The sequence below is a fragment of the Macaca fascicularis genome, chromosome 4 (genome assembly GCF_037993035.2).
Source record: "Macaca fascicularis isolate 582-1 chromosome 4, T2T-MFA8v1.1".
Taxonomy (NCBI): domain Eukaryota; kingdom Metazoa; phylum Chordata; class Mammalia; order Primates; family Cercopithecidae; genus Macaca; species Macaca fascicularis.
Window position 1 is genome coordinate 20,508,511 of NC_088378.1, and position 25,342 is coordinate 20,533,852.

Below are 25,342 nucleotides of genomic sequence, written 5' to 3' on the forward strand. Positions count from 1 at the left end.
CAAGCAGACCTAATAGACATCTATGGAACTCTCCACCCCAAATCAACAGAATATACATTCTTCTCAGGACCACATCACACTTATTCCAAAATTGACCACATAATTGGAAGTAAAATATTCCTCAGCAAATGCAAAAGAACAGAAATCATAACAAACTGTCTCTCAGACCACAGTTCAATAAAATTAGAACTCAGGATTGAGAAACTCGCTCAGAACTGCACAGCTACATGGAAATTTAACAACCTGCTTCTGAATGACTACTGGGTAAATAACGAAATTAAGGCAGAAATAAATAATTTCTTTGAAATCAATGAGAACAAAGAGACAACATACCAGAATCTCTGGGATACAGCTAAAGCAGTGTTAAGAGGGAAATATATAGCACTAAATGCCCATATCAGAAAGCTAGAAAGATCTGAAATCAACACCCAAACATCACAATTAAAATAACTAGAGAAGGAAGAGGAAATAAATTCAAAAGATAGAAGACAAGAAATAACTAAGATCAGAGCAGAACTGAAGGAGATAGAGACATGAAAAACTCTTCAAAAAATCAGTGAATCCAGGAGCTGGTTTTTTGAAAAGATTAACAAAATAGATAGATCACTAGCTAAACTAATAAACAAGAAAAGAGAGAAGAATCAAATAGACACGATAAAAAATGATAAAGGGGATATCACCACTGATCCCATAGAAATACAAACTATGATCAGCGAATACTACAAACACCTCTATCAGATCAGTAAGAGAAAAAATCAACAAGGATATCCAGGACTTGAACTCAGCTCTGGACCAAGCAGACCTAATAGACACTACAGAACTCTCCACCCCAAATCAACTGGAAAAAGATTTCAACAAATAAACTGGAAAATCTAGAAGAAATGGATAAATTCCTGGACATATACACCCTCCCAAGACTAAACAGGAAGAAGTCGAATTCCTGAAAAGACCAATAACAAGTTTTGAAATTGAGGCAGTAATTAATAGCCTACCAACGAAAAAAATCCAGGACCAGATGGATTCACAGCCAAACTCTACCTGAGGTGAAAAGAGGAGCTGGTACCATTCCTTCTGAAACTATTCCAAACAATAGAAAAAGAGAGAATCCTCCCTAACTTATTTTATGAGGCCAGCATCATTCTGATACCAAAACCTGGCAGAGACACAACAAAAAAAGAAAATATCCCTGATGGGCATCGATAGAAAAATCCTCAATAAAATACTGGCAAACAATCCAGCAACACATCAAAATGCTTATCCACCACGATCAAGTTGACTTCATCCCTGGGACACAAATAAAGATTTAATTGGGAAAGACAGAGCCTGAGTTCAAGGAAGAACAAGAATTACCCCCAGAAGACCTATTTCTTAACTTTTTTTTTTGTGAAAGAGCCCCAACTTTTGATTTGTTTTGTTTAGTTCTTCTTTTCTAATGAAAAGTAAAATTTTGCTAACGATTGTTATGGCTGTGCCTTGTTTTCAATGTTAGGGTGACACTTGCTAACTGAATAAGAATTGACCATTTCCTTCTGAGATCACACACTGGTACATTGTACCTGCTACATCCCTCCCTGTCTGTTGGTGGTTTGTCATAGACCCTACTGGTCGACCACTGGTTATGTCCAGCTAAAGTTCTGGAAGGTTTATTAGGATGAAGAAATGCAGACACTGGTCAGATTTTTCAAGGAATATGCAACTAAGTGGAGTAAACAAAATTTAGCTTTCTCTCTTAACAAGAAGGATACAGAGTCTTTTGTCATATGAAGTTTCCAGAGCTGGGAGGATGCATCCATCACAGACTCCTTCAGTGTTACTGAAGAGATATTAGCTTCCAAAGCTGGTGAAGTAAACTGAAGTATAACAACTACCCAGAGTCTACAGCCCAGTGGGAGACACTTAACAGTGACACTTAGCATTTACTGTGTTAGTTAACATTTAGCAGATCTTTGTTAAAGTAGTAGCAGATTTTTCTTAAAGTAGTCTCTGGACACAAAAGTTTTAATATCATCCTCTTACTTCAAGCATGTGATTTTCCAAATTTCTCCTTTTGTCTCTCATAAACAGGGAGAAGAGGAAACTGTCCACTTATTCACCATCATTCATTCCAACTGCTAAAGAGATCCAGGCTCCTAACAGCTAATAAATGAAACTGAGAGGTTTGAGAAGACAATAAATAAGTGTACAGGACGCTGAGGCAAGTATTTCTGATTCCTGGCAACTGCAATCAGTGAATAGACAACCAAAGCAGGCCTCCTCAGTTAATAGCTTGGGCAATATCTGGTGTAGTCATTTAAGAGCATTGCACTACGTCTCTGCCCCAAACATTTCCTCCTCTTTTGCTTTGCTGAGGTGACGAAACAACTCTGCTTTAATCAAGGTTTTGGGTTCAGATTAAAGGCTTTTATAGAATAAAAATATAAAATAATATAAAATAAAAACATTATATAACCCTGTAGTTATGCTGTGTAGTTATGCTGCATAAGTTCCTTAAGCTCTTTATCAGAGAAACCCAGCTTTACACAATGGTGATGAAAACATACTTGGAGCCCAGGGAAGGATGTGTAATCTCTCTTTATTGTTTCTATGGGTCACCGCTCAGTTGGTAGAGAGAGAGCATTTCATGGGTCTCTGATAGTCTTATTGACCTGATTTTCTTTTATTTTTTTCTTTTCTACCCATTTCCTCTCTTTCTCTCCATGGTACTGGATCCTCTCCATTCATTCTTTGTATCAAAGGTCAAGGAGACACAACAAATCTTTGACTGGGAATTCTAGACCAGTGCTGTCCATTAGAGTAGCCACTAGACACACATGGCTATTGAACATGTAAAATGTGACTAGTGTGACTGCATTTTAAATTCAGTTTAATTTTAATTAATTTAGATTCAAAAATTGAGGCTATTAAACACCATTAAACACAACTTTATTATTTTGGTAGAACTACATTTCACTCTAGCCTTTGAAAATTTACCATGAGTTGAGATGTGCTAAGAATGTCAAATACACACTGGAGTTCAAAGACTTAGTATGAAAAATAATATAAAATGTCTCGTTAATAATTTTTATATTGGCCAGGTGTGGTTACCTCATTCCTATAATCCCAACAGTTTGAGAGGTCAAGGTGGGAGGATCACTTGAGGCCAGGATTTAAGACCAGCCTGAGCAACAAAGCAAGATCTCCATCTCTACCAAAAATAGTAATAATGAAATTTATTATTATAGATAATAATATTTATTATTATATTACTATGTTGAAATAAAAATGTTTGGATAATTAAATGATATATTATTAAAACTATAAAAATAATGTCACCTATTTCCTTTTATTATTTAATATGGCTATAAGAAAATATAAAATTATATTGGTGGTTCTCATAATTCTAATATATTCAATGCCAAGAGGCTCCCCTCCTTCCACAGTGAGAAAAACAAGGGATGGGGAACAAGCCTCATCCTGAAGCCATCATCAGTTCCAATACCCAGCATCACTGAGAATACCAGATTAAGCTGCCTTCAGCAGGGTGGAGAACAAAGACTTTGGGCCAAGGGACTTTTGATGGTTGGGTTAGGAGAGAAAGAAGAGGAAGGTATAGACAGGCAGGAGAATACTCCAAGACCTGGAGTATTTTCAGGATAGTTAGTTGGGTGCTGATTTAAGAGAGAGGGCCTTAGGCATGAATATCTTGGGTTCCTGGGAGAAATGCATATATTATAAATGAGAAAGAGGCAACTGAGCAGAAGATGGAAAAAATCCTAAAAAGAAGCTTTAGGATAGATTGTAGGCAAGAATTCTTATAGAGGTATCAGTTTAAAATACATGACATTGTGATACCCCTTCTAATGTCAGATATCTTCTTCCAGATTCTATTCCTGGTTTTCTGTGGAGCAGGCTTGAAGGTTCTTCCATTGATGCCTCAACTGTGTGCCAATGACCCTATTTCCTTTATGCCTATTGTAATGTCCTTTTGAAGAGACAGTTGAGTAAGTGGAGAACAAACAATTTCCCTACAGTGTTCTAAAGTCCAAAAATGTAGAATTTCAGTGATCATTTATATCGTTTAAACCCACTGATACAGTTTTAGACCTTTATTGCATCCAATGTCCTGATTTTAAAGGGGTGGGGAAAGAGAGAGAGAGAGAAAGGAGAGAGAGAGAGAGAGAGATGGAGAGATTATGTGCCTTGCCCAGGATCAGTCACTACTCCAGGATCAGCTGAAGCCCCTAGAAACAGAACTCGACAGGGACTCAGAATAGGCTCCTGAATCCTAGTTGACGTCTATTACTAACATATCACTTATACCAGTTTTATTTATTTTGATTATTTTTTAATTTTTATTTTTTGCGGGTACACAGTAGGTATATATATTTATGGGGTACATGAGATGTTTTCATACAGGCATACAATGTATAACAATCACATCGGGTAAATGGGGTATCTATTACCTCAAGCATTTATCTTTTCTCTCACAAACAATCCATTTATAATCTTAATTATTATTAAATGTACAAAAAGTTATTATCAACTATACTCACCCTGTTGTGCTGTCAAATACTTGATCTTATTCATTCTTGTACTTTTTTTTTAAAGACAGGGTCTCACTCTATTGCCCAGACTGGAGGGTAGTGGCACAATCATGGCTCACTGCAGCCTCAACCTCCTGGCCTTAATCAATCCTCCCACCTCAGCCTCCCGAGTAGCTGGGACCACAGGTATGCACAAGTATGCCAAAAAAAAAAAAAAAACCCAAATATATATATATGTGTGTGCGTGTGTGTGTGTGTGTGTGTGTATGACCTAAGCTGGTCTCAAACTCCTGAGCTCAAGCAATCCTCCCACTTTGGCATCCCAAAGTGCAGAGATTACAGGCTTGTGCCACCATGCCTGGCCCAGATCTTATTCATTCTATCTAACTAGATTTTTGTACCCATTAACCGTCTCCACTTCTCTTGAAACTACCCTTTCCAGCCTCTGATATCCATCATTTTACTCTATATCTTCATGAGTCCACTGTTTTAATTTTTAGCTCCTACAAATAAGTGAGAACATTCTAAGTCTGTCTTTCTGTCCTGACATATTTCATTGAACATAATGACCTCTAGTTCCACCCATGTTGTTGCAAATGACAGGATCTCATTCTTCTTTATGGCCGAATAGTACTCCATTGTGTATATGCACCACATTTTCTTTATTCGTTCATCTATTGAAGGACACTTAGATTTCTTCTAAATCTTGGCCATTGTGAATAGTGCTGCAATAAACATGGGAGTACAGATATCTCTTAGATATACTGATTTCCTTTATTTTGGGTATGTACCCAGCAGTGGGATTGCTGGATCATATGATCATTCTATTTTTTGTTTTTTGAGGAACCTCCAAACCGTTCTCCATAGTGGTTATACTAATTTACATTCCCACCGACAGTGTACCAGAGTTCCCTCTTCTCCACGTCTTTGCAAGCATTCACTGTTGCCTGTTGTGGATGAAAGTCACTTTTAACTAAGGTGAGATAATATCTCATTATAGTTTTGATTTGCATTTCTCTGATGACCAATGATGTGGAGCACCTTTTCATATATCTGTTTGCCATTTGTATGTCTTCTTTTGAGAAATGTCTATTCAGATCTTTTGTCCATTTTTAATTGGATTATTAATTTTTTCCTATGGAGTTGTTTGAACTTCTTATATATTCTGGTTATTAATAACACAAGGGTGTCAGATATGTAGTTTACAAATATTTTCTCCAATTCTGTAGGATAGTATCACACCAATCATAACTTGTACTTGTGAGTTATCTGCAAAGCCCAGTAGATTCTGGGCTGCCTTGTAGGCTGCCCTTGTGTGCCAATGGTCTGGTGAAGATTACTGTGTATTTAATTCAGTACATATGAATTTTAAATGTGTTCTGGTCACAGAGAAAACATTCTGTGGAAGACTTTTTAGGGGATTAAAATGATAGTAGAAATTCTAAATTAATAAGCTTTGGGGTAAGAAAGTATTTTCAAAGAATATTATTTATCCTTTATTTAAGAGGTTTCCTGGCCTGACCATCAAGCAATATTTTATGAGAAAAGGAAGGAATTTGGTTAATATCAGCTATATTAAAACTAAATAAAATAAATTAAAATTAAATGTTATTTATAATGTTTCAAAATTATCATTGAATAAATAGCTTGACTTGGTGATTACAAATCAAGGGTAGCATCAGGAGGCTAAAGCTATAAGCCAAGCTAATACATGAGAAAATCACATTATATGAAATTTTGTGGACATGAGATTGAAAATATGTGATCTATAAGCAAAAGGAAAAAAAAAACTTTAAATTTTTGTGCCCTGCATTTCAAATTTCTGGGTGATTTATAAGCCTTTCAAAGTTTATGCTATTAAGCAATTCAAAATTTCTATGTCTATACATGTTTAGCTAATATTAACTCAACTAGCCACCCTGTGGCATTTTCCGTGCAATTCTTCATTTCTTCCGTCTATATTTTTTCTCATCTCGCTTTTTTAGAAATGTTATTCCTATTTCTGTCACACTGTCACCTTTTAGTCTGTCTTGCAAGAATGTAACATCAGCAGCCAAATGAACCTAGGAAAGAAGAAAAATACAGGTCTGTGTCATTTAATTAAAAAACAAAAAACTAAATTTTTCTCAGTCTTTTGTCAGCTTTCTTTACGTTCCTTAAGAAATGATTTTTTAAAAAGCTTGTTCGTGGATAAAGGGCCCTTTACTGAGTGTCCTCCAGAGATGGTACAGCTGTGTGTCAGCTCTGTGGTGTGACTCTGCAAAGAGAAGGGTGCTCCAGGCCAACTAGGATGACTGGGACACCCAGACTCTGCCAAGCTTAGCTCACTGTGCAAGGCTGAATTATGGATCCATCTTTAGAAGAACACAAATTCCCTGCTCAAAGATAGCCTTGACCCAGTGTGCTTAGTCAGCAGAATTTCCAGGAATAAATGGATTCTTAAATGATTGCTCTCAAACAGATTTGCCATAAATCATTCTGTCATTAGCTAAATAACATAATCACTTATCCTAACAACATTTAGCGATCACTTATGGTTTGAAGGCTTTGAGAATAATATCAATTAAATGAATTATAGATATAAAATTGAAGACTGAAATTACAGACATGAATATTTGATACTCAGGCCTTCTTTTTCTCTGTAAGGTATTTCCCATTTCCCAGGCACTGAAGTAAGCAGGGCTTACTTCTTTATTCATTAACATGTGTCCACATAAGAGCAGCATGATATTGCTGACCTACCCCCAATAGTGTATTTATTCAGAGTTATTTTGCTTTATTGGGAAAAATAAGATAAATAAGTAAAAGCACCAAGTAAAAGCAAATAATATGTGAAAAATGCTCACGTGTAGCAGGAAATTAATTGATATTTATTGAATCCTACCTGACTCACTCCCCTCTCTCACTAAGAATTCCTTAGCTAGTCAGCCTCAATTTGTTAAACCCTTAGTGTACCAAATTATCTGACTCATACTGGGCCCAGCCTTGCAATGCCTACCATTTAACAGAAGGACGCAGACTGCACTTGGAAATACAGAAGCAAAATTCATCCTCAACTTTTTCTTCCATAAGATTTTTTAAGTCTTTGTCAAAATTTAACAGAAAATAAATTAAATTAACAGGCAGACAATGTTGAAGCTATTTGGATATTTGGGGACACATGAGGTCTGATGCCAGCTGTCATTCAGCAAATATAATCAACTGTTATCTATGAAAGTAGAAGACATTCTTTTCCTATTTTTGACTTGGTTTTATGGTTTCTCCCTTTGCCCATAAACGCTCAGAATGCTTTCCCACCCCTTCCTTGATCTCATGGCCACCGACTATAGGACAAGTCTAAAAAGATGCTAGGGTGGAAGCATGGAGAATCTGTGTGAACAATACATTGTTTCTATTGTTTTATGCTTTTGGAGTACTTGTTATTCTGTTTTCCCCTAATTATCACAAATAATTTAAAATCACATGCATGCCTCATTATTAGGTAGCTCAACACATGGCAAGACTTTGGTTGCTATCTGGTCCCACCATTCTTAATAGCTAAGCTGCTGGAAAAATGAGACTTTGATGACTGTCATCTCTTCCTAAGCTGTTGTTGGCTCACCAATCTTTGACAGATTGTCTTCTTTCCCTCCACTTTCCCAAAGGAGCTTTTACCAAGGCTTTCCTGGGTCTTTTGGTTCCTAAATGTTGTGAATATTTTTCGGGTCTAGTTTAACTTAGACTCTCTGCTGTACTTGTTCTTATTAATCACTCTGTCTTCTTGAAATGCTCTCCTCCCTTGTTTCTATGACTCCTTCTTTTCCTCCCTCTGATTTCTCTTTCTTGGTATCCTTTTCAGCCTTCGTGCTATCTATTTAACCTACTTATTATATTTTATTGCTTCCTACGGTTCTGTTAATCCCTTTTCTTCTTGCTCTACAGACTCTGCCTAGACATTCTTTTCCAATTCTAATGCTTCTTCAATTCATGTCTCTCTGTGAACTCCTGACAGGGATAAACAACAGTTTGCTGGATAGCCTCACTTGCGTGTGTTAAACACCTCAACTCCAGCAGGCTCAAAATTAACTCCTCACTTTGTCTCTACCAAGCCCAGATGTACTCCTCTTGGTTTTGCTCCTCTTGGTTTAATAGCACAACCATCTCTACAGGTTGCTCAGAAACTTACAAATCATTCTTGAATCTTTTTCTGAATTTCGCTCCTTTCAGTCAGTTCATAACCTAGCCTTATCTGTTCCATCTTTTTGATGTTGTTCAAATGGTCTTCCTCTCCCTATTCCTGCTGTCAAGGCTTTGTTCTGGTTTTACCTGAGGTTACCATCATAACTTCCAAAGTGCCCTCATCCTTTCCTTCAGCATTGTTCCCTCTGATATACTTTCATTTGGTTGATAAGCAAATGAAATTCCTAAAACACAAGTTTCAAAATATTATTCCACTGTTTTTAAACCTATATTGATTTCTGTTGCTTCCAATGTAAAAATCTGAATTTCCAAGCTTGTCATATGAACTCCTTTTCTTAAAATCAGTCTTCCGTAAATAATTTAAGCCTTCTTTCTCATGACAATCTGTCTCTCAATTTATATGTCAGTCATACTGAACTAATTCAAGTTCCTTGTTCCTTGATTGAAACATTCTTTTTGTACCTTTGGACATGCTGATTCTTCTACCTATTGTATTATTTTCTCCTGCTCCTCTTACCCAAGGCTTTTATCTAACTCCTATTTTTCTTTCAAAAGCCAGTTTAGAGTTTCCTTAGGAAGTCTAGGAAGTTTTTCCTGCCACAGGTTCTCTCATAGCCTTAATTATACTTATTTGTGCATCTGACTTCTCCATTAGAAAGACTCTGTAAAGGCAGCAACTATGTCTTGTTCATCTGTGTATACTCAGTGCCTGACACTTAGCAGATACTAATAACTGTTTTAGTTAAACCAATTAATAATTCAGGTGTAAAATCCAGCCTCCAAAATGGCCAATGATCCCTACCTTCTGTTATTCACACCCTCAGGTAACCCACTCCTCCATGGCACCAGGGTTGGCCGCATAAGTGGCCATGTTGTGATTAGATCTACAAAGAGGTCCATGTGGCCAGGAACCTCATGAAGCCTCCTGCCAACTGCCAGCAAGGCACTGGGGGTGTGTGAGTGAGCTTGGAAGTAGATTCTCCAGCCTCAGTCAAGTTGCCAGAGGTTGCAGCCCTGGCCAGCAGCTTGACTGCACGTGTACTAAGCCATGAAAGACTCTGAGTGACAACAACCTAGCTAAGCTGCTCCCAGATTTCTGATCCTCAGAAACTGTGTGAGAAAATAAATGTTTGTTTTTATAGCTGCTACATTTTGGGGGTACTTTGTAACACGTTATTAGATAACTAATGTACCCAGCAAAATGAATTATGCATATTGGTTATCTTATTTTAGTCTTAGAAGGACTAAGAGATTCTCCATTCATTCTTCACTTATTCAACTTTACCATTTCCAAGGCACCTCTGATAATCCCACACAGCAAGTTGCAGTAGCACAGAGAAGATCGTCCAGCAGGGAGCTCTTCCACAAACTCCACCAGAGGATTCTTGTCTAGAATCAGGGAAAATTCATTTCTGCTTGAATTGTTACAGGTCACACTTGGTGTAATTCCCAGATACATCTTGAAAGCAACCTGATAAGAAGAAAACAAAATTACTAAAACTTGGTCTAGAACAAATAACTATTAGCAGACTAAACAAATACCCTGTTCTAGGCATTGCAGCACAATGGTTAAGTACATGGAGTCTATAGTCAGGAAATATGGCTTCACCCTTAGCTTTGCAATTTATTGATCCTATGGTGTGAAATTTTAAAATATTTTTACTTGTGAATCACTTCCAAGATTCTTGAATAGGAACAGCTCCGGTCTACAGCTCCCAGTGAGATCAACAGAGAAGATAGGTGATTTCCAACTGAGATACCTGGTTCATCTCACTGGGACTGGTTGGACAGTGGGTGCAGCCCATGGAGAGTGAGCCAAATCAGGGCAGGGCATCGTCTCACATGGGAAGCTCAAGGGATCAGGGGATTTCCCTTTCCTAGCCAAGGGAAGCCATGAGTGACTGTACTTGGAGGAACGGTACACTTTTGCCCAAATACTGCACTTTTCTCGTGGTCTTCACATCTGGCAGAACAGGAGATTCCTTCCCTCAGGAGATTCCCTCCCTCAGGAGATTCCCTCCAAAGCCTGTGCCTAGCTTGGCAGGTCCCATGCCCACGGAGCCTTGCTCACTGCTAGCACAGCAGACTGAGATTGACCTGGGATGCTGAAACTTGGTGGGGAGAGGGGTGTCCACCATTGCTGAGGCTTGAGTAGGCAGTTCTATGCTCACAGTGTAAACAAAGAGGCAGGGAAGCTCTAACTGGGTGGAGCCCACCACAGGTCAGCAAGGCCTACTGCCTTCCTAGATTCCACCTCTGGGGGCAGGGCATATCTGAACAAAAGGCAGAAGACAACTTCTGCAGACTTAAACGTTCCTGCCTGACAGCTCTGAAGAGAGCAGTGGTTCTCCCAGCATGGTGTTAGAGCTCCAAAAACAGAGAGACTGCCTCCTCAAGTGGGTCCCTGACCCCCATGTAGCCTGACTGGGAGACACCTCCCTGTAGGAGCTGACAGACACCTCATACAGGCAGGTGCCCCTCTGGGACGAAGCTTCCAGAACAAGGATCAGACAACAATATTTGCTGTTCTGCAGCCTCTGCTGGTGATACCCAGGCAAACAGAGTCTGGAGTGGACCTCCAGAAAACTCCAACAGACCTGCAGCGGAGGGGCTTGTCTGTTAGAAGGAAAACTAACAAACAGAAAGGAATAGCATCAACATCAACAAAAAGGACATCCACACCAAAACCCCATCCATAGGTCACCAACATCAAAGACCAAAGATAGATAAAACCACAAACATGGGGAGAAACCAGAGCGGAAAAGCCGAAAATCCCAAAAACCAGAACACCTCTTCTCCTCCAAAGGACCACAACTCTTCACCAGCAGGGGAACAAAACTGGAGATGGAGAATGAGTTTGACAAGTTGACAGAAGTAGGCTTCAGAGGTCAGTAATAACAAACTTCTCTGAGCTAAAGGAGCATGTTCTAACCCATCGCAAGGAAGCTAAAAACCTTGAAAAAGATTTAGACAAATGGCTAACTAGAATAACCAGTGTAGAGAAGCACTTTAATGAACTGATGGAGCTGAAAACCATAGTACAAGAACTTCATGAAGCACACACAAGTTTCAGTAGCTGATTGGATCAAGCAGAAAAAATGATATCAGTGACTGAAGATCAAATTAATGAAATAAAGTGAGAAGGCAAGATTAGAGAAAAAAAAGAGTAAAAAGAAATGAACAAAGCCTCCAAGAAATATGGGACTATGTAAAAAGACCAAATCTACCATCAGTGTACCTGAAAGTGATGGGGAGAATGGAAGCAAGTTAGAAAACCCTCTTCCAGATATTATCCAGGAGAACTTCCCCAATCTAGCAAGGCAAGCCAACATCCAAATTCAAGAAATACAAAGAACACCACAAAGATACTCCTTGAGAAGAGCAACCCCAAGACACATAATTCTCAGATTCACCAAGGTTAAAATGAAGGAAAAAATGTTGAGGACAGCCAGAGAAAAATGTTGGGTTACCCACAAAAGGAAGCCCCTCAGACTAACAAAGGATCTCTCTGCAGAAACTCTACACGCCAGAAGAGAGTGGGAGCCAATATTTAACATTCTTAAAGAAAAGGATTTTCGACATAGAATTTCATATCCAGCCAAATGAAGCTTCATAAGTGGAGGAGAAATAAAATCCTTTTCAGACAAGCAAATGCTGAGAGATTTTGTCACTACCAGGCCTGCCTTACAAGAGCTCCTGAAGGAAGCACTAGACATGGAAAGGAACAACCAGTACTAGCCACTGCAAAAATATGCCAAATTGTAAAGACCACTGACACTATGAAGAAACTGCATCAACTACTGGGCAAAATAACCATCTAGCATCATAATGACAGGATCAAATTCATACATAACAATACTAACCTTAAATGTAAATGGGCTAAATGCCCCAATTAAAAGACACAGACTGGCAAATTGGGTAGAGAGTCAAGACCCATCGGCTGGGTGTGATGGCTCACACCTGTAGTCCCAGCACTTTGGGAGGCCGAGGCAGGTGAATCACGAGGTCAGGAGATCAAGACCATCCTGGCTAACATGGCAAAATCCCGTCTCTACTAAAAATACCAAAAAATTAGCTGGGCATGGTGGCAGGCACCTGTAGTCCCAGCTACTCGGGAGGCTGAGGCAGGAGAATGGCGTGAACCCAGGAGGCATAGCTTGCAGTGAGCCGAGATCACACCACTGCACTCCAGCCTGGCCAACAGAGCGAGAATTCGTCTCAAAAAAAAAAAAAAGAATCAAGACCCATCAGTGTGCTGTATTCAGGAGATCCATCTCACATGCAAAGACACACAGAGGCTCAAAATAAAGGGATGGAGGAAGATTTACCAAGCAAATGGAAAGAAAAAAAAATAGCAGGGGTCGCAATCCTGATTTCTGATAAAACAGACTTTAAACCAACAAAGATCAAAGGAGACAAAGAAGGCCATTACATAATTGTAAAGGGATCAATTCAACAAGAAGAGCTAATGATCCTAAATATATATGCACCCAATACAGGAGCATCCAGATTCATAAAGCAAGTCCTTAGAGACCTACAAAGAGACTTAGACTCCCACACAATAATAATGGAAGACTTTAACACCTCACTGTCAATCTTAGACACATCAATGAGACAGAAAATTAACAAGGATATCCAGGACTTGAACTCAGCTTTGGACCTAGCAGACATAATAGACATCTACAGAACTCTCTACCCCAAATCAATAGAATATACATCCTTCTCAGCACCACATTGCACTTATTCCAAAATTGACCACATAGTTGGAAGTAAAGCACTCCTCAGCAAATGTAAAAGAACAGAAATTATAACAAACTGTCTCTCAGACCACAGTGCAATCAAATTAGAACTCAGGAGCAAAAAACTCACTCAAAACTGCACAACTACATGGAAACTGAGCAACGTGCTCCAATGACTACTGTGTAAACAATGAAATGACGGCAGAAATAAAGATGTTCTTAGAAACCAATGAGAACAAGACACAATGTACCAGAACCTCTGGGACACATTTAAAGCAGTGTGTAGAGGGAAATTTATAGCACTAAATGCCCACAAGAGAAAGCAAGAAACATCTATAATCAGCACCCTAACATTACAATTTAAAGAACTAGAAAAGCAAGAGCAAACAAAGTCAAAAGCTAGCAGAAGACAAGAAATAACTAAGATCAGAGCAGAACTGAAGGAGATAGACACACAGACACAGACACACACACACACACACACACACACCCTTCAAAAAATCAATGAATCTAGGAACTGGTTTTTTGAAAAGATCAACAAAACAGATCTACCACTAGCAAGACTAATAAACAAGAAAAGAGAGAATCATCAAATAGACACAATAAAAAATGATAAAGGGGAATATCACCACCGATCCCACAGAAATACAAACTACCATCAGAGAATACTATAAACACCTCTACACAAATAAACTAGAAAATCTAGAAGAAATGGATAAATTCCTGGATGCATACACCCTCCCAAGACTAAACCAGTAAGCAATTGAATCTCTGAATAGACCAATAATAGGTTCTGAAATTGAGGCAATAATTAATAGCCTACCAACCAAAAAAAGTCCAGGACCAGATGGACTCACAGCCAAATTCTACACAGATGTATGAAAAGAAGCTGGTACCATTCCTCTGAAACTATTCCAATCAGCTGAAAAAGAGGGAATCCTCCCTAACTCATTTTATGAGGCCAGTATCATCCTGATATCAAAGCCTGGCAGAGACACAACATAAAAGAGAATTTTAAGCCAATATCCCTGATGAACATCAATACAAAAATCCTCAATAAAATACTGGCAAACCAAATCCAGCAGCACAACAAAAAGCTTATCCACCACCACCAAGTCGGCTTCATCCCTGGAATGCAGGGCTGGTTCAACATATGTAATCCATCACATAAACAGAACCAAAGACAAAAACCACGTGATTATCTCAATAGATGCCGAAAACGCCTTTGAAAAAATTCAAAAGCCCTTCATGCTACAAACTCTCAATAAACTAGGTATTGATGGGATGTATTTCAAAATAATAAGAGCTATTTATGGTAAACCCACACCCAATATCATATTGAATGGGCAGAAATGAGAAGACTCCCTTTGAAAACCGGCACAAGATAAAGATGCCCTCTCTCACCACTCCTATTCAACAAAGTATTGGAAGTTCTGGCCAGGGCAATCAGGCAGGAGAAAGAAATAAAGAGTATTCAATTAGGAAAAGAGGAAGTCAAATTGTCCCTATTTGCAGATGACATGATTGTATATTTAGAAAACCCCATCATCTCAGCCCAAAATCTCCTTAAGCTGATAAGCAACTTCAGCAAAGTCTCAGGATACAAAATCAATGTGCAAAAATCACAAGCATTCTTATACACCAGTAACAGACAGAGAGCCAAATCATGAGTGAACTCTCATTCACAATTCCTACAAAGAGAATAAAATACCTAGGAATATAACTTACAAGGGATGTGACGGACCTCTTCAAGGAGAACTGCAAACCACTGCTCAAGTAAATAAGAGAGGACACAAACAAATGGAAAAACATTCCATGCTCATGAATAGAAAGAATCAATATAATGAAAATGGCCAAACTGCCCAAGGTAATTTATAGATTCAATGCTATCCCCATCAAGCTACCACCTTCTTTCTTCAAAGAATTGGAAAAAACCACTTTAAATTTCATATGGAACCCAAGAAGAGCCCACATAGCCAAGACAATCCTAAGCAAAAAGAACAAAGCTGGAGGCATCACGCTACTTGACTTCAAACTATACTATGAGGTTACAGTAACCAAAAGAGCATGGTACTGGTACCAAAACAGATATATAGACAAACAGAACAGAACAGAGGTCTCAGAATAACACCACACATGTACAATCATCTGATCTTTGACAAACCTGACAAAAACAAGCAGGGTGAAAGGATTCCCTATTTAATAAATGGTGTTGGGAAAACTGGCTAACCATATGTAGAAAGCTGAAACTGGATCCCTTCCTTATACCTTATACAAAAACTAACTCAAGATGGATTAACGACTTAAATGTAAAACCTAAAACCATGAAAATCCTAGAAGAAAACCTAGGCAATATCATTCATGACATAGGCATGGGTAAAGACTTCATGACTATAACACCAAAAGCAATGGCAACAAAAGCCAAAATAAACAAGTGGGATCTAATTAAACTAAAGAGTTTCTGCACAGCAAAAGAAACTATCATCAGAGTGAGCAGGCAACCTACAGAATGGGAGAAAATTTTTTCAATCTACTCAACTGACAAAGAGCTAATATCCAGAATCTACGAAGAACTTAAACAAATTTACAAAGAAAAAAAAACCCATCAAAAAGTGGGCAAAGCATATGAACAGACACTTCTCAAAAGAAGATATTTATGCAGCCAACAGACATATGAAAAAATGCCCATCATCACTGTTCATCAGAGAACTGCAAATCAAAACCACAATGAAATACCCTCTCATGCCAGTTAGAATGGCAATCATTAAAAAATCAGGAAACAATAGATGCTGGAGAGGACGTGGAGAAATAGGAACACTTTTACACTGTTGGTGGGAGTGTAAATTAGTTCAACAATTGTGGAAGACAGTGTGGCATTTCCTCAATGAGCTAGAACCAGAAATACCATTTGACCCAGCAATCCCATTACTGGGTATATACCCAAAGGATTATCAATCATGCTACTATAAAGACACATGCACATGTATGTTTATTATGGCACTATTCACAAGAGCAAAGACTTGGAATCAACCCAAATGTCCATCAATAATAGACTGGATAAAGAAAATGTGGCACATATACACCATGGAATACCATGCAACCATCAAAAAGGATGAGTTCATGTCCTCTGCAGGTACATGGATGAAGCTGGAAACCATCATTCTCAGCAAGATATCACAAGAACAGACAACCAAACACCACATGTTCTTGCTCATAAGTGGGAGCTGAACAATGAGAACACATGGACACAGGGAGGGGAACATCACACAATGGGGCCTGTCAGGGGCTGGGGGCCTGGGGGAGGGATAGCGTTAGGAGAAATACCCAATGTAAATGACGAGGTGATGGGTGCACCAAACCATCATGGCACATATATACCTGTGAGACAAACCTGTATGTTGTGCACATGTACCCTAGAACTTAAAGTATAAAAATAAATAAATAAAAATACTATTTTTACTTGTATAGAATTTTGTAAGAGGCTAATTTTCTGTGGAAATGTAAACTAAAACCACAATGTGATACCACCTTATCCCAGTAATAATGGATGTTACTAAAAAGGAAAAAACAATAGATATTGGTATGAATTTGGTGAAAACAGAATTTTGGTAGAATGCTGGTAGGAATGTAAATTAGTACAACCTCTATAAAAAATAGTATGGAGATTTCTTTCTTTCCTTCTATGTATTTATCTATGAGATAGGGTCTTGCTCTATCACCCAGACTGGAATGCAGTGGCATGATTTGGCTCACCACAACCTCAGCCTCCTGGGCTCAAGCAATCTTCCCATCTCTGCCTCCCAAGTAGCTGGGACTACAGGTGCATGTAGTCAAACCAAAATTTTTTGGGTTTTTTTATGTAGAGATGGAGATTCACCATGTTGCCTAGGCTGGTCTCGAACTCTTGGGCTCAAGCAATGCACCTGCCTCGGCCTCCCAAAATGCTGGGATTACAGGCACGAACCACCGCACTTTTCTTTAGTTCTTAAAGAAATAACTTTAAGTACTAAAAGTAGATCTATTATTCAATCCAGCAATCTCACTACTGGGTATCTATCCAAAGAAAAAGAAGTCATTATATATTTAAAAAAAAAAATCTGCACATGTATATTTATTGCAACACAATTCACAATTGCAAAGATATGAAAGCAATCTAAGTAACCATCAACTGATGAATAAAGAAAATGTAGTGTATATACACCATGGAATACTACTCAGTCATAAAAAAGAATGAAATAATGTCTTTTGCAGCAACTTGATGGAGCTAGAGGCTGTTATTCCAAGCAAAGTAACTTGGAAATGGAAAACCAAAAACTGTAGTTCTCACTTATCAGTGGGAGTTAAGCTGTGGGTACATAAAGGCATATGGAGTGGTATAATGGATTTTGGAGACTCAGAAAGAGGGAGAGTGGAATTGGGGTGAGGGATAAAATAATACATATTGGGTACACATACATATCCGGTGATGGGTGCACTAAAATCTCAGAATTCAGCACTCTCTCTCTCTCTCTCTCTCTATATATATATAGACACACACACACACACACACACACACACACACACACACACACACGCATAATTCATCCATGTAACCAAAACCCACTTGTACCCCAAAGCTATTGACATATATATATATAATTTTCATGTGTATTTATATATATGAAAAAAGAAAGCAAATCCCTGTCTTCCAAATCTCAAGTCATAGCAAGAGGAAAAAAATTCAAGGTTTGCAGATTTGATTTGTCTCCTGATCAATCGGCTGAAACCTCTTTCTGTTAATGTTGATTCCTTACACTGGAAAATTCCTAGACTATTATTTGTATGAGTGAGAATTTCTCTTCTGACTTTCAATCCAAGCCACATGGAAAGAATGTAAAAATGGAGCCTGTGCACTTTGAATTTATTCTCAGCCTTTAGGCTGCAGTATCACAGCCCTATTTCCACCAGTAGGAGGCATTATCTAAACATGTTGAGAAACAGTCATTCCTAAGGAATGACCCTGTTTCCTTATCTGGCTCAATTCAGTCTGAGAAGAAGGACTGTTGTTTCTGATGAAGAAAGAGCTCCACTCTCAGCTACTGCCACAGCAGCTCTGCCAATAACAAAGGCACAGCATTTTCCCTCTTTGTGCATCTCCAACATGGATGCTTTTCAGGGCATTTTAAAATTCTTCCTTAATCAGAAAACTGTTATTGGCTACAGCTTCATGGCTCTGCTGACCGTGGGAAGTGAGCGTCTCTTTTCTGTTGTGGCTTTTAAGTGCCCCTGCAGCACTGAGAATATGACCTATGGGCTGGTTTTCCTCTTTGCTCCTGCCTGGGTGTTACTGATCCTGGGATTCTTTCTGAACAATAGGTCATGGAGACTCTTCACAGGCTGCTGTGTGAATCCCAGGAAAATCTTTCCCAGAGGCCACAGCTGCCGTTTCTTCTACGTCCTTGGCCAGATCACTCTGAGCTCATTGGTGGCTCCAGTGATGTGGCTTTCTGTGGCTTTGCTCAATGGAACTTTCTATGAATGTGCCATGAGCGGGACGAGAAGTTCGGGACTCCTGGAGCTGATTTGCAAGGGTAAGCCCAAAGAGTGCTGGGAAGAACTTCACAAAGTTTCTTGTGGCAAAACTAGCATGCTACCTACCATCAATGAAGAACTGAAACTGTCCCTTCAGGCCCAGTCTCAGGTAAGAAAACACAAACTCGCCATTTTCTCTCAGCATGAGCTTGAAGTATTCTCTCTGTCCTCCTTTCAGCCAGGGCTGAGTCTGTGTCCTGTCCGAATATTTTGAAACTAAATGGAAACTGAAACCTGATGCAGCATTGAGACTATCTCAGGAAAAGCTTTTGAAAGGCTGGATGGTTCAGTAAAGTTGCTGACTGGATTATCTCTTTTCCGGTTCTGAAAAGAAAATATCCACTGGATTGTCCATATGTAAATAGTAAATACTTAAGTACTTTAAAACATTCTCTCTGGGTTGACTTTGTAAATAAATAATGTCTAACACTAAATCATAAATTGAGTGTTAATGGCAGAGCTGTAACTGGAAATTACTGCCTTCTGTCAATTATTTATATTCAAGTTCATTTCTCAAACACACACATATATTATTCATCTATTAAAATGTAGCTGAATGAAATGAGTTAATACTTTTCAAAGTTGCGTGTAATATAATTAGTGTAGAGAGTCTCTTGAATGATTTCTGGCAACCGCTCTCTCTGTGTATAAATATTACCAAGATTGAGAAGAATTTCCCTTGTAAAGTAGGAATCAGCAGTTTTAAAATAGCTTCTGTGAAAAAGTGACCGTACTCTCTAGGGAGATTATGTTTTATACTCTTTGTGCTATACAGCTAAAGAGGTTCTTAATTACTTCAGAAGCTCAAGATTGGGGCATTGTTTTATGTAACAGAAGGAAATCATATCTTTACCTAATTGATGCAGGGAAGTAGCCTGTCATTCCTCCAGGCACATGAACACAAATCCAGATGTACAGCCTTAGGAAGGACTGACCTCCCATTTATAGGTAGTAAGAATTGCATTCCCAAAAGCAAAACAAGCGGTAAGAGTTGATAAGCAGATCTACAAATTGTCAGGAACGCTATCTGCGTCAGAATAAAGGCACTGAAATAGCATTATTCAACAAGGATTTGCCTTGGTAACAACACATCAAGGCAAAGTCTGTTTTTAAAATCATATACTCCAAAGCTGGTTGGCAGTAAAGTCATACTCTTCATAAATTGGTAAGTCAAAAAATTCTCCAAAACAAAATCTTTTCTTTAATGCATAAAGCACATCTTAGATAAAACATACCAGGCTCCCAAATGTCTTGTGTCTTTTACTGAAGAAGGGTATAACTTACAACTCTTATGATAGAATGATTGATTTATGGTTTATGTCCTCAGGCACCAGGCTCCATTCACTCAGTGCCAGGCCCAAACACCTATCACTGTGTGAGCTTCTCCGCTCTAAACACAGGCACCTGGAAACCATGCACATCATGTCATAACTTAGACTGAGCACACTGACTTGCTGATTCTTCGTCAGAATGAGAAGGACCTGGGGCTGATTCCTGTGGGAAGATGCATAAGGAATGTGGGCAAGAGGAGTCGTATCAACAGCAGGTGCTGAATACAGAGGTTCAGATAGGCAGGAGGCAACATATAGTCCAGACCAATAATAGTTGGACATGTGCCTGGAGGTGGAAAAGAACATTCATCCATGGGTGGGGCAGATAAACAAAAATTCTAGCTGGATGAGTCTCTATTCTTAAGGAAGATAGAATGGAGTAGTGGAAAGAGCTCAGTCTTGGAATTGTCTGGCCTTGGGTTTGTATGCTGACGCTATCAATCACCAGCTATGTGACCTAGAACTAGTGGTTCGACCTCTTTGAGTCCCAGTTTTCTCATAGTTGGTGGTAATATCACCTACTTTGGAGAGTAGTTGGAAGATTTTGAGATGATAGACATAAATGGGCATAAAGTTTCTGGTACACAGTAGGTGTTCCAAGTCAATGAGGAAAACTGCCAGGGTTTGGGGGAGAACATATGCAAAATAAGACACTATTGAGGGCTGCTATGGAAGCATCCACCATGCTCTAGTTTGACTCTGGGTACTGTGAATTGAGGGGAAGCATCGGTCAATGCAAAGGTCATGTGAAAGGGAGAAGGGGACCTGAAGCTGATGGAATAGTTTATAACTCAGCTGAAACTGGCTCCAATACTGAGATGAGATGGCGTACAGAAGCTTCAGCTGTGGAAAAAGAGGAAGATAGACAATGAAGGAAAGAGGAAGATACAAGGTAGCCAACCACAAGCCATTCAAGGACTTTCACATGATGGTAGTTGTGCCTCACTCATTAATTATAAGTACAGGAAGATATTATGAATTCATTAACACAATTACATAAGTGTATATACATTTGAAGAATAGCAGCATATAATATTAGCTAAAACTGAATGAATACATGTGTCCAGCATGATTTCATTAGGTCCACCAAATTACCCTTCAAGGTGAGTAACCCCCATTTCACAAGTGAAGAAACTGAGATACAAGAATATGCACAGTAAGGGGAAAGTTTAGATTTAAACCTGAGTAGTGCCAGTCCAGAGTTGGCATTGGTGCAGAGGTTGAGACCCTTCACAGACACTCTGTATCTGAGCCAGAAGTTGGGAACCACTGATTTAAAGCTTATTTGTGGTTTTGTTATGGTCTGAATGGGCTCATTTGTAGATTATTTCTATTTTCAAATAGGCTCATATGCTAAAGAATATTAAGGATCATTTAAACTAAATGTCAAGAGACACCTTGAAAAAAATGTTAGTTTTCCAAACATAAAATTAATTCCAATTGTGAAAACAGAATTAGAGCCAAAAAAGTTAGAAGATAATTTGAGCTATTTAAACTTTTGCTTTTAAGATCCAGGGGAGAAAAGCTGAATCATTTCATATTCAGGAAAGAGTTTGTTTTTTCTAATTATCAAAAATCAAGACAAATCATTTTCAAGATTTTAATGATCCTAATTTTTTCTCAGCCTTTAAATTCTTATGGCTTCAGCTTCCTGATTGTATCGTCTGTCTCCCTTTTCCATGGACAGTAATGACAGAAAAAAAATCAGTCACTAGCCATGTATATACATTTATCAATGCCTAAAAATGCGTGGCTGAAGAGCTGAAATGACCACATTTACTTATGCACAGAATATTTTCCTCTCAGAGCTAATACTATCTGAGCTTGATTTCTGTAAGTCTTATGTAATCTATACTTTGTACTCTTTTCCGTCTGCCTGCCTTCTTTGCACCAGCAATGTTGGGGAGGAGAATAGAGATTAGGTAAACCCTAACTTTATTTTGAGTTTACCTAATAAATTCAAAAAGTGAGTTTAAAGTGTTTACAAATTAAGATGAATGATTTCAAATGAGGTATGCCAAAGAACATGGTAATAATTTAGCTATACACTTCTCAATAATACCACCCTAGCTCCCTAAATTACTTTGCTTTCATGTGTACTCAATATTTCTTTCTTGTTAAGATTATAGGATGGTGCCTGATTTGTTCAGCATCTTTCTTCTCTCTGCTCACCACATGTTATGCTCGCTGCCGATCTAAAGTTAGCTACCTCCAGCTGAGTTTTTGGAAGACATATGCACAAAAGGAGAAGGAGCAGTTGGAAAACACATTTCTGGACTATGCCAACAAGCTGAGCGAGAGGAACCTGAAATGCTTTTTTGAAAACAAGAGGCCAGATCCTTTTCCCATGCCTACGTTTGCTGCCTGGGAGGCTGCTTCAGAGCTGCATTCTTTCCACCAAAGCCGGCAACACTACAGCACCCTCCACAGAGTGGTGGACGATGGTCTGGAACTTAGCCCTGAGGATGATGAGACGACAATGGTCCTTGTGGGTACTGCCCACAATGTGTAGCTCATCCACCATCACTGACTCATGGTGCTGAGTGGGAGGCTCATTCTGGGATCCTCCTAACTTATCACCAGTAACCTGTGTATCTCTGTATTTTCTTACATTTGGAGTATCTTTACAAGACAATAACACAAAGGAAACTGCTTTGAAGGTCTTAAGTGGAGCATCAGTATGTGCTCAAATTGATGCTGAAGGGTGACAAAGATACTCTTGCATTGGTGGAGAGTTGGGCTCAGTAGGCCCAAATGTTGCTCCAAGATCTAAGATTTTATCATTCAACAGAGAGACTCATGTGAGAGGGCTCATTGGTCTCTGTAAATATTGGTTGCAGAATTTAGGGGCAGAAGCAATGGCTTGTGAGTGAGCAAGTTACTTTTAATACAGATTGCCTTACACAGTGGCTCCTGCAGTGTGATCAGCAGGAATCTTTGTCCTTCAAATCTATCCTTTTAAGGATGTATGAAATTCTGGAATTCATTCCCTCAGAATCTGAAGACCTCAGTTCTCAAAAATGAAAAGTTGCAAGAATATGATGCCTGAAACTGAAAGTTTTTCACGTTTTCACTGTATACTGAAAATACGTCCCTGGAAGCAGGGCTGCATCAAGATTTGTGTGAGCTTTATGTACTTTTGCCTTTGTGAACCACTTCCTACATTCAAAGTAGTAGTAACAAATACATATATATATAGAAATATATATTTATAACTGCATTGATAAATATATAACATTGATAAAAGTTATATATTTATAACTGCATTGACTAGCACTTTCTTCAGCCTAAAAGTTTATGTATTTTCTTCTGATTTTAAAAGAAATTAAAAACATTTAGTGGACCCTTACAAGTATTGTGGGTCAGGTTCTGATGAGAGCAATTTTCCAGGTTGCAAACTGCTTGCTGCCTTCTCAGCGAACTTCCATGGTGGAAAGTGCAAATCAACTCCCTTGAGCATTTTTTATAAGGCACTAATCCCATTCCTGGAGGCTCCACCTTCATGACCCAATTACTTCTCAAAGGCTCTGCTTCTTAATACTATCAGCTTGGGGGTTAGGATTTCAACATTCTCCCCCAACATGAAATTGGGGGGAGACACAAACATTCAGACTATACTAGGGTAAATTGACCCTGACTAAAGGTCTGGGGACATTGTCCAAAGCAGTACTGGCATAAAACTGTATTGCAGTCTTACATTTATCAGAAATAATGCAAATCTTGCATTCTACAATGTACTATATCCACGTCAGTATATACATACATATGTGTATGTGTATATGTACATAAATTCTCCTTAAATCTCTGGGAAGAATTGTGCTTAAAAAAAGAACTATGTTTTGTGCTGTGGCTCATACCTATATCAGTGGGAGTCTATGTCTCCTAGTTTGAGAAAACTGAATATTAACTTTTTATTAACATGAAACATGGTGGCAAACTCAATCCTACAAGTATAGGACCCAGAACATATCTATGTTATTGTCGTTTACAAGAAGAAATATGTGTTTGATCTTTCTTCCTATTCCTGGTGCAGAGCTCCTAAAACCTTTGGGACCTCCCAAGTGATGTGTCTGGTAGTATGCAAATGAGATGACTGATGGTTAGTGGCTTCTGAATGGCCTCAGAATGGGGTCTGGTTGCCAGGGGAACCATCCATGTGTTTAGAGGGTTGGAACTTTCAGGCCCACTTCCAGACCTTGGGGAAGGGAGTGGGGCTGAAGGTTGAGTCGCTCACAAATGGATAATGATTTAATCAATCATGCCTAAGAATAAAGCTTCCCATAAAAATCCAAAGGACAGGGTTCAGAGAGCTTCTGCGTTGCTCAATACATGAGGGGTGGTGTGCCCAAAGGGACCGTGGAAGCGCCATGCCCCTTCTGCCAAACCTGTTCCTGTGCATCTCTTCCATCTGACCGTTTCTGAGTTATATTCTTTTATGATAGATGGATGAAAGTAAATAAAGCTCTTTCCTGAGACTCATTGGAACTTCTGCTTTGTAGCCATGTCAGATAGAAGATGTGAGTAACTTTGGAAGCTACTGCTTGTGACTGGTGTCTGAAGTTGGGGGAGGTCTTATGGGACTGAGCCCTTAACCTGCTGGGGGTCTGCACTTAATGCCGATTAATGCCAGAATTGAATTTAAGATATCCAGTTGGTGTTGGAGAATTGGCCAATTGTGTGGGAGAAATTGGCCAATTGCGTGGGAGAAAACCCATACAATTGGTGGCAAGCAGTGTTTAGTGTTGAGTGTGAATGTCAATTAAAAAAGGTGTTTTTTCTACATACAATATCTTTGGGAACTTGGAGGTGCAGGGTCAGACGTCTGTGTGTGTATCTGGCAGGGACAGAACAGGGATTAGGGATGTGAAGGAGTAGAGTTTTCAGAATAAAGGGAGACAAAATTCAGCAAAGAATTCTCTTTCTTAATCTTTCTTGACTTGAAGTTTGTCTGCCTTTAAGTGTCTTCTGAGCTGGAAAAATACACATAGGAACCAAGGCC

The 25,342-nt window shown here is 38.9% G+C and overlaps 2 protein-coding genes across 2 annotated transcripts in view; one reads left to right on the forward strand and one right to left on the reverse strand.

Moving 5' to 3' along the window:
• Nucleotides 1-5,350: 5,350 nt before the first annotated feature.
• TRAPPC3L (trafficking protein particle complex subunit 3L) overlaps nucleotides 5,351-25,342 on the reverse strand; it is a 72,310-nt gene continuing 52,318 nt past the window's right edge. The window contains exons 4-5 of the mRNA XM_045391640.3: nucleotides 9,988-10,173; nucleotides 5,351-6,586 (exon numbers count right to left, since the gene is read on the reverse strand). Coding sequence (XP_045247575.2) covers nucleotides 6,467-6,586; nucleotides 9,988-10,173 — 306 coding nt within the window. The 3' untranslated portion in view covers nucleotides 5,351-6,466. The remainder of the gene's footprint in view (nucleotides 6,587-9,987; nucleotides 10,174-25,342) is intronic.
• CALHM5 (calcium homeostasis modulator family member 5) lies at nucleotides 18,465-24,813 on the forward strand. The gene is made up of 2 exons (XM_005551651.5): nucleotides 18,465-19,121; nucleotides 22,466-24,813. The coding sequence occupies exons 1-2, from the start codon at nucleotides 18,582-18,584 to the stop codon at nucleotides 22,853-22,855; spliced, it is 930 nt and encodes a 309-aa protein (XP_005551708.3). The 5' UTR covers nucleotides 18,465-18,581; the 3' UTR covers nucleotides 22,856-24,813.